The sequence below is a fragment of the Corvus brachyrhynchos genome, unplaced genomic scaffold, assembly GCF_000691975.1.
Source record: "Corvus brachyrhynchos isolate BGI_N302 unplaced genomic scaffold, ASM69197v1 scaffold142, whole genome shotgun sequence".
Classification (NCBI taxonomy): domain Eukaryota; kingdom Metazoa; phylum Chordata; class Aves; order Passeriformes; family Corvidae; genus Corvus; species Corvus brachyrhynchos.
Genome location: NW_008237226.1, coordinates 8,756,489 through 8,770,015, shown reverse-complemented (window position 1 = coordinate 8,770,015; position 13,527 = coordinate 8,756,489). Strand labels below are relative to the sequence as shown.

The 13,527-nt window shown below is 37.9% G+C and overlaps 1 protein-coding gene and 1 long non-coding RNA gene across 5 annotated transcripts in view; one reads left to right on the top strand and one right to left on the bottom strand.

Annotated features, from left to right (window-relative positions):
• The window catches only part of ETV1 (ETS variant 1), a 65,743-nt gene that overhangs the window by 42,051 nt on the left and 10,165 nt on the right, over positions 1-13,527 (top strand). For all 4 annotated transcript variants that reach the window (XM_017729354.1, XM_017729353.1, XM_017729350.1 and 1 more), the window contains 2 exons: positions 8,964-9,032; positions 11,414-11,482. In XM_017729354.1, the coding sequence (XP_017584843.1) occupies positions 8,964-9,032; positions 11,414-11,482 (138 nt within the window). The remainder of the gene's footprint in view (positions 1-8,963; positions 9,033-11,413; positions 11,483-13,527) is intronic.
• LOC108445453 overlaps positions 7-13,527 on the bottom strand; it is a 370,042-nt gene continuing 356,521 nt past the window's right edge. Inside the window, exon 27 of the long non-coding RNA XR_001860308.1 lies at positions 7-6,046. This is a non-coding gene — a long non-coding RNA (uncharacterized LOC108445453). The remainder of the gene's footprint in view (positions 6,047-13,527) is intronic.

The window sequence follows — 13,527 nt, the reverse complement described above, 5'->3', positions numbered from 1 at the left end:
CTGTACAGTTAGCACTTCTAGAATTCACAAAAGTATTCAAGTACTTCCAACAAAAAGGCCAAACTTGATATAGCTTGTCTCTTCTGGGCTTTATTTTTGAGCAGGATCTTCACAGGCTTAACCTTCCTACATGATGTAGTGTATTTGCAGATATACTAAGGTATGACTCTAATTGTATCTAGTGTGTATCAATTAATACTACAAATCAAGTTTTTAAATGACAAATTATTAAGTTTAAACTCATATTTGGTTTTGCCCAATTGAAATAGTTATTTTGGTTGAGAAATTTTTGTGATCATGTCTTTGGAAACTGAAATTTGTCACACAATAGTAATGGAGATAAACAGAGGAGGAATTGTTGCTTGCATATACTTCTTACTGATTGCCAGGAATTTTTCTGTTGAAATTCAGATGGATTCAGTATTTCCTGAATGTGTTAGATGCATTAGCAGGGCTATTCTCACAGTTTCATTTCAGGGTTGCCTCACAATTAATACGCTTGAACGGACATTAGAAAATTTGGATTCTCTCCCTGTCACTTCTGAGACACTAGTCACATCACTTCAAGAATGAACTCTCCAGACAGAATTATTAGCCTCCATGTCTTGCTTTCTGAATTGCTCATCCCTTTAATTCCTGAAGCCTCACAAGCAAATACCTTGTGTTTGCATGTGAGAGTGGATGGGGAGCTGCCCTTCTGTTGAGAGAAATGAGCGGAGGCCGAGAGACAGACATATAAACCTGTTTGTTTTGGATACCCAGTTAGAACTGTGTGATTTTTAAAAGAACATTAAGTACTGCATATGTTCCAATCATAACTCCTAGGGACTTTCTTCATATTTCTAGATGAAGAAGTACAGGAACACAAGATTAGGGTCTCAGTGTAGGCAGTATAAAAATATATAATACGAAAAATCTGGAAGAAGCAATGCGGCTACTTTGGAAGACCTTGTTGGAGCTGGAATGGGCTTTACTAGGGCCTAAAGTTGACCATTCAGCTGTATTATCTTTTCTTATCTTGAAAACTTCTGTCTCGTTACATAAACAACTTCCAGCCCCTGTAACAAATGAAGCAGGGGCTCCACCTGCTAAGCTGTTTGCAGCATGGCTCTTCCTCCCACAAATAGTTTTGACCTGTGCACTCAAGACAAGAGTGCCGAAGCAAAAGGCTGTATCATATTTGCAGCAAATGATTTGTATAAAGTTCATGCAGGAAGTTGTTAATTGCAACACTTATTAACCTCCTAAGTTTGCTCTTACAGGTATAGAATGTTGTTAGCATTCTGCCAGCCAGGTTATAAATGTATTTACCTAATGATGGGAAACAGAATAGAATGCAAGAGTCCTCTCAAACAGCTGTTGAGGTGTTTCTTGAAAAGGAAGTCAGTGGGTATTAATGTGGAAAAAGACCCCTAGTAGTGCATCCTTCCCTAGGCATCAACCGACATATTCTTAAATTTGGGAGTCAGCAGAATAGGATAAGAGAAAGTGTTGAATTGAAATTTCAAGGGGAATAAATTTTTTTTTTCACATTATATGTATTTGCAGGTTGCTTCCCCTACCCCCCCATTTCTTTTTTAAACAATTGGTTATTTTGTTACACTTCTGAAGGCAAAGTTTAGATATTTGGAGATGCTAGTGTAAAGAGAAAAAGTCAGTCAGAGGCAGTGCTGGTTTGCTTTTCCCAGGATATGCTCTGGTGCATTGACCAGCGCAGCATTTAAAGTGACATAACTGATGGTGCTTCTACTACTGTTTTTGATTATATTGGCTAATTTTTGTACAGTGTTCTGAAAACATGAAGTTCTGTGTGAGTGCTAAGTATTATTACTGCTATTTTTCCCTGGAAGATTATTTCACAGACAAATAGACTTCACAGTTAAGAAATATTTCTTGATCATAAGCCTAAATTTTCTCTTTGACCAGTTCCATTCCCTTGCTCATAGCTACACCTCTTTGTAAACAATTTCTTGGTATTAATGTACCACCTCTTAATCACTGTAGATGGATTGCGTATATGCTCTGTCAGTGTGACTCGTTGAGATCTTACATCTTGCTTCAAAAATCTTCCAGCTGCTTAATCTTTTCCTCAAATTCTCTCTAAGTTTCCTTTTTTTTCTCTTTTTTTCTTCTCTTTTTTTATCAGGCTGCAAATACTCGCAGTATTTTTGAACACAGTCTTGTAAAACACTCGGTGAAACAGAACTGACTCCATTCTTTTCCTGGATATGGTGCTTCAGTACACACTTCTCAAAACTGCGTCTCCTTATGACCTTAAAGAAATTCTTATACACAGAAGTACAATTGTTCTCAATGAAAATCCAGATGGCATATAGGCAGGAGCAGAGAAGGGATGAGGTTTTGCTCTTGAGTTACGAGGTTTGAGAAATCTCCCCTCCTCTATTTTGGTTTTGCAGTTTTCCCTGTCATTTAAAATATTTCATCCTTGTATTTTGGGAACTTGTCTTTGCTGTGTTGCTTCAGTGAATGAGTATGGATTTTGTTCAGTAGTTAAGCTGCGCTGGACTTTGTACTTGCTCTTAAAACACAAATCTGCTGCTGGACCCTATGACAGCAGAAAATAAGAGATCCGACAGGGAAACTTGAGAAACCTGAACTTCAGAAGATTGCTGTGAAAGGCAGAAATTTAACTTTTCACTTGCTTTCAATCTAGCTGATTTCTTCTATTCACAATTTCTGTCTGAAATAAATCTGTAGTTAGAATTCAGTTTGTAATGTTTGTGAACAAAGGAAAACCTGAATACCAAGTCAATGTGAGTATATAGGCAGGAGATCATACATGTATTTTTGTTTTCAAAGCAGACAATACGATCTGAAAAATTGTCCTGCAATTCCTGTTTTTCAAAGAAATGGATAAATATCCTGTAAATCTACAGTTACAGTAAGTGGCACTGGCTAATGATTTGATTTGAGGATTGAGAGCGCAGTCTGGATTTACTCTTTGTGCATTAAGGCAGGTCAAATGGACACAGGCTGCATTTTAAATCAGTAATGGAAGGCTGAAGCCTGCCTTAAACCAATCACATCAGCCTTGTCCAAGACCAATTGATCCCGAGAGACTGAGCCCTGTGAGCATAGCTTTTATATGAATGGACTCTGTGCAGCCTGAAGTTTCATTCATAAAATGGATGCTGAAGGGGAAAAAAAAAAAAAAAAGCCAACCCACACACGCCAAACCCTGGAATGTCCATTTATGCGGAGCTGAAGGGTGTAGTGTTCCCTCAGCTGCTGCTTTTGCCAGTTGCCTTAAAGTAATGATTAATGCTGCTTGGCCCTGCCTGCCTGCAACCTGACACCATTTATGGCCTTGGTGTGTTTCTAATGTATAGTGAATGAGAAGGCTACATTCTCAAATCAGAAACATAAACAGGAACTGGTTGGTCTGAATTCCATTCAAATATGTCACTTCAGCCGTGCAGTGTTTGTCCAACTTCGATTTTACAGGCAGGGGATGGGGCGGGGGAGAAAAAGCAACACAGACATTTTTGCAGTAAGATTACCAACAAAAGGAGAGAGGGAGAGAGAAAATACTGCTGTCTTTTGTTGAATTCAAAGGACAGCAGTGTTTAAGGTACATTTTACAGTTACTGAGGTTAATAAAAGCAAACACATGATTTTAAAGTATGCTCAAAAGATCAACTCCATGTGGAATTTCAATTCAGAGCTGAATGTATGAGCCTTTGTTTTCCTGTTCTGCTGTACAAAAAGTTACACATCTCCTAGACAGGCTGTTGACATCTGGTCTCACAAAATGCATTAGATGTTGTCATAGATCTAAAAACCAAAGTTGTGGAAAGGAAGCTGTTTGCTTAAGGTTTTTTCTGTATGTGTGTAGTATTTCCACTTAGACATGAGCCGGTGGGGCCAAACCTAATTCTCTGACAAGTTTTTGTGAAGTGATATGTAAGAAACTAAACTTTAAAAATTTTAATTAGCTATTTTTTAGAAGGAAGTCTATGTGTATCTATGAGTGCACATACTTGTAAGTTTGGTTTTTTTCCTAGATTGCTGGTGCAAAGGCTGGTGACAGAGAAAATGAATAAAACCTTCCATTCTGAATGTTTCTAAGTTGCATAATGATTTGGGAAAAGATTGCTTAATTTTTACATTGATTTTTAGAGAAGTTGTCTGTTTTCACCCATGTAATTTCAGGGCACCTACATTTTTCATGCTGAATCTCTGACTGAAAAAATAATGCTGACTTTTTTATTGCCAGGACTTTACCAATTTGTAAGACTCTGCTCATTACATAGCTTGTGAGGGGATAATGCTTTTAAAGGTGGTTGAACTAAAACTTGATCCACCAGCATTTGAGTGGTAAAATATGCTCAAGGAATTCCTGTATAAGGAGATTGTAATTAGTTCCAGTATTTCTACCTGAATGTTTTCTTTTGGGGAGATGTGAGTTTTAATCTAAATGCAGGTTTAAATATCCAAAAGAAGAATTTGTTAACTTCTCCCTGCAAAGCACAAATCATGCATTTTTCTTAGTGATGCCTGGTGCTACCTTGGTGACGTGTTGCGATCTCATTTGAGGAACTCCTTTGTTACCTAAAAAGGTCCCGTTTTCTGGTGATTTCATTGTTGTCTTCACCCTTGAGCTGGTCAGAACTTTTCAATGGTGTGGTAAACAGCTGCTTTCCACCAGGAGGCTGAATATGTTTCAGTGGTGGATGAAGTGCTCCTTTGTAAACAGTTTGTCAGTGCTCTTGGAAATCCACGAACAGAAAAGTTATTTGCAGTGGGATTGTGATGTTTTAAGTTTAATGCCAAAAGTATGATGTGTTCTAGTTTGAACATTTTATTTTTAAAGGCTACTTTTTTTCTCTGCACTTGGTAAAAATCTGTCCCAGTACACCTACCACCTGCTCATGTAGCAGAGAAGTGCTTGTACTGTGCAAGAGAAGCTCTGTAAGGCACTGAAGGGATGGCTGGTGTGTTCGCAGTGTGTGTAGCACAGGGGCAGGCTGGCACATGGGAGTGACACCTGGGAGCCAGGTTTGTCCCGGCTACCTGAGGGGCTTGTGCATGCCCTTCTATACCCAGTAACACAAGGAGAGAAGCTGCATGTGCTGCATTTCTTGTCTATGGGAAGACAAGTGGCACATTTAAGTCTAGCTGTATAGACACATGAAATCTGAATTGCTGAAATAGGGACCAAAATTCGCATAATTACTTTTCAGACCAAAAGGAAAATTTAGAAGGATGTGATATAAGTGAAATTGCAGGATTGCCAGTGAAGTCCCTTCAAAGTTTTGGGGAACAGCTCCTTTCGGAACAGTTCCTTATGGAAACTACTTCTAATATAACTTACTTGGTAATAAGGTATAAGTGCTAAAAGTGGGCAGGAAAACTGTAAGGAGGTTCCAGCCTTACTGTCATCACTTTGTTTTAAACCTGTAGGGAAGTAGGCAGGTTTCACTATGAGTTGAGGTATTTGGTGAATTTCAGTGACTTGTTAACAGGCTCCCTGACTAAGGCAGCTGCCCACCAGTGCACCACAGTGTTCACCTGAGCAGCCACATGGAGGGTGAGGCCAGGCAGGCAGTCCCCTTCTTCTCCCACCCTGTTTCAGATGGCACATGCCTTCTAAGCCTCCACCTCCATGTCTCTCCCTCTGCACATGCACATGTACAATCCAATACCTTTATATCACACTCACAAGCACATGGGGCATGCCCTGGGCCTCCAGATCTTCGGCTGATGTTGATAAAGTGAACTGAAAAGTAATTCAGAGTTAGAGTGTAACATAACAACCTGTCCTTTAGTTAGGGAGGCTGTGTAAGGTCGAAACAGAAACGGCTGAAGAATAAATCCTGGTTCAGATTTCCAGTTCTTGCTTTGCTCTGCTTCATTCAGAAGAAGACAGTCAGTCACTTCATCCCATAGAATGCAGTCAGTCATTTCATCCTTTGCCTGTGGAAGCTCCATCTTCTCTGTGTCTGTTCTGGCTAGTGACACAGGCTGAAATTCTGGTTTTTTCTCTGCAGGGTGAGAGTGTGGGAATGAAATCTCATCCTTATCTCTGAAAAACAATCAGAAAAGATTATTTAAGGATTCTTTACCTGCTCTGAGTTACACAGAGCTGAGACAACCTAACCCCTTAATTTCTGACATGATAATTAATATGAACTACCTTACCAAGGGACCACTCAACTGTCTTACCCGATAATGAAACTTAGAACCTGTGCCTGCTAAATTCAATAGCAGGTTTTTCTTGTCCTGAGAAAGTCTGTTTGGGCTTTTTCTGCTTGGATGTATTTCGATGAAGGCATAGCAGATCTTATTTCCATTATTTTTCTCTGTGACGGTCCCAGATGAGAAGGCATTTTTGCAGTGTCTAGATTACATGTAATTTTTAAAACAGCACCTATTGGGAAAAGAATGGTTTCATGGTCTATGTTATAAGACCATATTCATTGTTTTAAGATGACTGCTATGTTTCTGTTAATAAGAAGAGCAATGAAGAATGACCCCTAAGTATTCTAAACTGATAATAAAAGATAAGCAATTTTATTACATTTCCACATTTTTAGCTAGTTTGTTTGGGGCTTTTTTAAAGGGGTTCTGCTGCACTTGAGCTGATTTAACCTTAAAATGTGAATTACTTCATTAATAGTCTGAAATAAGCTTGTGGTGTGTCTAAATCCACATTTTTCTTCAAAGACTAAAACTTGCAAAAAGGTGATAAATCAGTCGCCTTAAGCACTTGGATCTTGCCCTGGAAGTATTTCATGCCTGCTTCTGTCTTACTTGTTGTCTTGAAACAATGGTTTAAGGAGAAGAAAACATGTAATTGCTCTGTAATTTCTACACTAAAATGTTTTCTTTTGAAGTAGCTCCACTTAGCCTGTAAAAATACTTCTGGGTCTTAGTCAAGCATTTAGTACAATTTAAAACTGCAATACTAAATTTCATTGGTTGGACTTTTTATTAGATAAGGTAGAAATGAAAGCAGCAGGCAATTTAATTAGCAGTAATTTTTCTGGGCAAGTCATTACTTTGATGAACTTCAGAGCAATGTTTATGGCTCCTAATTAACCATGTTAGTCATTTGATTGAATAATCACTTTGGAAATGTTTCTACAATTTGATTAGAGTCTGACCCACTCTGATAGTCATAAATTAACTGATAGCACTTTAGGATAACAAGACTCTAGTTACTTTACGAGAAATAAACTCTTCCTTGCTGTATTTTTTTGGTCCTCTGTGGACTGTTTAAGCACAAGCTAACCAGAAAATTAAGTAATGTTGGTACAAACAATGCTTGCCTTAAAAAGACTCCAAATGTTAATTATAATTGATTTAGGAGCATGGGAGATGAAACCCCGAATTGGCTAAGAAGACAACTTTGTGGATGCATGCATAATTCTTTATTCAGTATACTCTGCTCTATCACTTTGCAAGAGTGGAGTTCATGAGTCAAAAAGGGCTTTGCTGCCAATACTAGAGAATTTTTACCTAAAATAGAATATAGCATCTGTTTCAGTTCTACAACTTCCTCTTTTTTTACGTAGATTTTTCCATTCTCCTTAGAATTCAATCTATGTGGTAACATGAATGATTCCTTGCAGGTGAAGCACTGCTTGTAGCCTTGACTTCTAGTCTGCAGAGCTATACTTGACTTGGGTGATCAGTGAGTCACTGATCCCTGTGGTTGCTCAGAATAGCTGCCAGAGACATTAGAGATTCTCTAGGCCTGAGGAGGCAGGCACCGCGAGTTTCATTGAGAGAGGAGGTAATGAAGAGTTTGGCACAGATGTGCAAGAGGGACCATGGACTGTTAGAGGAAACATTATTACTGCCCTGTGTTTCACTTGTTTGTGAAGTCAGTGTAAAACCTCATTTTCTTATCCTGCCAAATCTTTGATACTCATCACTAGTCAGTGAACAGTGAAATTTGGAATCACAGTCTGAAAGAGTCTGTAGGCAGTGCTGGAAAAATAATGTCTGCTCTTTCGACCTCTGTTTGCATCTCTTAAAGAGTTACAAGTTACTGGTAACAGATTGCATAGTTTAGGGTAGGAGTTCATCACAAGATCAAATAGACTTTGTTAAGCAGGACTTTTGATATCCAAGAAGTAGGTTAAACATGGTCTAGAAGGGCAAACATTTACGGTGCGTTTCTGTTTGCAAGTCCCCGTGCACAGGATGTGACTACTTGGGGACAGTGCAAGACATGGGGAAGAAAAAGAAAGACATTTAAAGAATACCTTTTTCATTAGTACTATTTGGCTTTTGTCATTCTTCCTGCAGATTTGAGTAGAGGTGGAGAATATCAAATAAATATCAGTATTATTTTAGAACATGCACAGTACTTTTTTTTGAAAGGTGTCATTTTTGTTTTAAATGCACGCAAGTGGAGAGTGATACAGATAGATCTAATTCCTGAATAAAATGCTTAGCAATTGCAGAAAATTTCATTAACCCTTCAAGTCCTTCACCAGAGTGTAAAAAGCATTATCCTGCTCTAAATTCACTTTGACATTCCTTGTGTAAATATAGAGTTTATAAGTCTCCAGTGTGACTGGCAGTCTTTTCAGTGCAATTGATGACATATTTTGGGTTGAATTAGTTACAAAGACAGATATATAAGCACAGGGTTTAAAATATTCATGGTCACTGGTGTGGATTTTTTTGTCTGTGGATGGTCTAAAGTGTAATTGCCATGGGAGTCAGCTTTTAGCAAAGTTTCTTACAAAAGGTTTGGAGTTCAAGTGCCTATCATAGATAGGATCTCTGATCCTCACATCATGATTTTCCCTTTGGCCATGTGTTGTGTGTGCTGCTCTGAAATGCTGACTCTGTGTTGACAGGTTCCCTCTCGCTGTAACTTGCATCTGTTTTTGTTGCTCTTCTGCTTGCAGCCTGTCTCATTGATAACCTGCACACTTTTAATTCCAGACAGTCTTTTGACTTGCATTGTCATCTTCTCCTTTCAGAAGTGCCTAGCTGCCATTCCATTTACATGAGGCAAGAAGGCTTCCTGGCTCACCCAAACAGAACAGAAGTTAAGTTTTCTATTATGTATCACTTTTGTATGAGAGAAATGTAAAAAATTAAAAAGTCGGGGGGGATTTGGGATTCACTGGTTTAATTCTGCTGCTGGGAAGACTTGCATCATCCTTTCTCCCTTTTCAGTGTTGAGTTTCTGATGCACTGAATTTTTTGTAGTTTCTTTTAGTGCTGTGGGTTGATCAGGATAGAAGCAATTATATTATGAACTTAACTCATTCTGCTTTTCAAGGCCTCTAGCAGTTGAAAGGAAGAGACACTTAAAAACTTGTCTCTTTCACCCATTTTGCTCAAGTGACATTTTCCAGGCTGTTAGCATGACAGGCTCAGTTAACTGTGTTAAGTAATCCATTTTAAACTTTAAATTCAGTGAAGGTTTTGGGTTTTCCCTTTTGTTATTATTTCTGCAGTGTTTTGATGTGTCTTATGCCCAAACCGAGATACGTACCAAAATTCTCAATGACTTCAGTAGGACAGAGCTTACATAATTGTCAAAATTAATAATTCTAAGTAAAAGTACTTTATGTCCTAAAAATAAGAAGTCAAACAGAACTAAGATGACTGGAAGGGAAGTTATACCCTGGTTTTTACCCTGTCATGTTTTAGTTTATCTGTCTTACCAATATGTTATTTTCTGCTTGTTTGTTTAGGGTTTATTTTTCTTCCAATGTGCAAATTTCACAAACATGAGGAATCTGGTTTTGAGATGGATGAGAATCCAGATAGATGTGTGAATCAAAGTCTTCCAGGAAGACTTCATTTGCTAGTGTAAAGACAGAATCGGAAAGATAACACATCTGGCTAAAATCCCATCTGCTTCTGGGTTGAAATAAAGACAGAAAAAAAAATGGTAGTGTTTAACAAGGAAGGTGAAACAGGAGATGGAAATTTCTAAGTCGTGTTATATGAAATTATATGAACTATAAAAGTTTGATAAGGGAGGTGAGAGACATCAGGAAAAAATCCACAAACTGCAGGGCCAATGGCAAAAGATTTTGAGTTTTAATCACAGCACAGATAGGGGAAAATCCATTTTAGCCATGTTATGTTCTCGTAAGGAGTTGGAGGTGGCAAAATTGTTATGAATGACGTTAAAAAAAGCAGTGATGTTTGCTAAATATTTGTTTTCTCTATTTGGAAATCAATCAACATAATTTTACAGAATAAAGGTCATGTCAAATCTGATTGTATTCTTTGCTGAAAATAAAAGTTTGGTTGATAAAGATGCTTGTATCTTATAGTTAGACTTCTTATGGCATTCAATTTTCCTCTGCATTACATTCTGATTAAGAAGTTAGCACAAAGCAATATCAATAAAGTACACATTAAATACATTAAGACCTGGCCAACTGACAGATCTAAAAGAGGCTGTCACTGGGCAATCATCTCTGAATGGATTTTTTCTATTATAGTTCTGTAGGAATTGATATCAGGAGTGTTGCTATTCAATATTTTCAGTAAAGATATGGAACAAAGTTAATGGATAACTTTATGGCACAAAGATAGAGCAGTAAATAACAGGCAGGACAGGGCAGTCACACAAAGCAGTTTGAATTGTTTGGTAATCTGGGCACATTAAACAAAATGGTTTTTTTAATACATGAATGTAGACCAGGAGTGTGGAACTGGGAAACAATATCTTGGGAAAAAGGATTTTGAGATGGGCCTCCTCCTCCTCAGCTTCACAGTGGGAAACCAGCCCAACTGAACACTGTAAACTGAAGGCAAAAGCCTTCTGTAATACTTTGGCAGTTGAAAGGAGGGTCAGAGGGTGGCAGGAGAGGAGGAGATGTTTTGTCTCACTCAGGAGCACTGGTGAGACTGATACTGATATGCAATACAGTTCTGGTTAAGCAAAACATTAGCATAATAGGAAATAGTAGGAGTGTGTACAGAAAGGTGTGCTAGAAAGACTGCTGGGTTGTTGAGAGTGTCTTTTAATGACAAAATATAATTTTACGAAATTATCTTAATTGGAAGGAACATCAAGAGCAGTGTGTGAGGGTGACTTCTGTGGGTGTGAGGAGGAAATACTGCATAGTACTTCTTTAGTCTTGCAGGGAAAATACCTAATGGTTAAAAGTCAAAGCCATGCTAGTTCAAACAGGAAATGAGACAAACATTTTGTAATAAATCATAGAGAAAAATGGGTGCTTTTTCATTTTAGCAGGTGGAGATTAACAGTCTTTTGGGAATGCATACATTAATTAAACACCCTTGTACTTAGGCCAAAATGTTGGGATTGGGCGGTGTGTAAAGGATGTGGGATATTAATCTGATTCCTGTATAACTTAGTGTTCCCTCTGGCATTAAGGCTGTGATCTCTTTTTTCTCCATGCATCTTTTATATAAACACCTCTCTCTTTTTAACTTACAGGCTGTATGTTTGAAAAGGGACCTAGGCAGTTTTATGATGACACTTGCGTTGTTCCAGAGAAGTTTGACGGTATGTATGACACATCTCTCTTTTTCCTGTGTAGGGAGATGAAAAAGAAAGAGATGAGGGACTTTTCTCTGTTGCTGATCAAAAGAGCCCAGTAACGTTCCAATTTAGGATTCCTTAACACACCATTTGTGGTGTGCCCAACCAAAGCTGACCTTTGTCTCTTGAAACCAAAGTCTCCTCTTCAATAGGATGTCATTCGACTTTTGCCAGCGAAAGATGCCTGCATCCAGAGTTGTGGCACAGCACCTCAGTTCCTGTACTGTTGAGAAGTAATAGGAGGATTTCCATTGCACTGATGATCACATACTGCTTGTTGTTTGAGATTTAATGAAAGATGTTCTTATAATTAGCAAAACAGTGGATAAAGCAGTAGCTTTGGTTTTACTGAGGATTAAGCCTCTTGTCTTGCTGTCTGTGAAGTGATGAATAGTGGGGAGTGAATGCGTAGGGCATTTTTGTGTTTGTGCCAATGTATTTGCACTAGGTTGAATGTACTAGTGGTTTATTTTTCAGTGGGATTGATAACAAATCAATGCTCTGTTCACAACACTACCAATTATAGCAGATTTTTTAAAGAGGAATTCTGAGGTCAATTAAAATGAATGGTCCAAATTATCCTCAGTTACTCTGACGTAAAATCAGTTTCCTGGTGTAACTCAGTTGATTTCAGATTTATTTCATTATAAGCAAAGTAGACGGACACTGTATTTCTTGCCAGTGACTCTGTTAGTCTTCAACTTTGAGAAGTAATCTGGAGACCAATTACTTAGATTTGCTAGAATGGCATTATGTTAGTGTACACATGCTAGTGTAGTGTTGTAACTTTTGTGTTAGTATGTATATGTCCAGCTTTATTTATATTAGCAGGAAAGATTAGGTACTTCCTGATAAACTTGTGAACAAATCTCTGACCACAGTTAAAAGTAGAGTTGGAGAATTGGTGTTTTTCTTCTGCTTTATTTTGTTTGTTTTCCCCTGAGAATCACTTATGGATTACAAAACTATTGCATGTTTAGCAGCATTTGTTGTATTTGCTGAAGATCTGGAGACTGAAATGAAAGTAATCCAAAGAATTGTACATTCTTCAAACAAAGTATCACATGTATTTTTGTGTTGGTAAGAAATAGATAAAGAATTTTAAACAATATTAGACCTAACTGAAGGTTGCTCTATCCAGTGTTGCACTGTCACTGCATTGACACATTCACGGAAAGGGTGATTTATTGAATGTCTACTTTATACACTGGCTTTGTAATGTGAGCTTGTTTGGATTTTTTTTCATTTTTTTTAAAGCACATTGTGTCAGGTATTTTTTTGTTCCCCACAAATGATTGTGGATCTGTTCTGAGTACCAGTGTCAAATTCATATGTACATTTATGGGAATGGGATCAGACGCTGTACTACAAGAAGTTAAAACTTGTTAACAGTAGCATTTGTCTATGTCTTCCTTGAAAAACCTTTTGGCTAGTTTGGGTTTTATACAGGAAAGGGAATGAAAATGAAAAAGGAATACAAATACAGTAAAAGAAATAAATGTTGGGAAGTATTTGTGTGCCTGCAAGGCAAGCAGTCTGCTGCTGGTTTCTATGACTGTCCATCGAGAGAGCACCTTGTACTCTAAAAGATTGATGTCATGATGCAAATAGGGGTGTTTATACTTGTAGCATGATGTTTTGGGGGGAAAAAAATAGCAGATGTGTCATCATATTCTGGCCATTAAAGCAAAAGTTGGATAAGCCCAGGACTAGTCTTGATGTTTCAGAAGTAGATTCTCAGCTGCTTCTTTTGAAATCAAAGATCAGCACAAGGAAAGAATTTGATCCTGTGTAATACCGCACTTGCTATTTGCACATTGCTTAGCTATCATTACAAGAAAAAAACCTGTCCTTGAAAAAGAAGGCCTTTCAGGACTGGAACTTGAACCTCACATAAACCAAAAAAGCCTTGTGTTGATTTATTTGTTTTCCACAGCTATTGAGTCAATTTTGTTTCCTGATTACAAAAGGAAGTGCTCCATTTTTAATATTATTATTCTGCCCTTCCC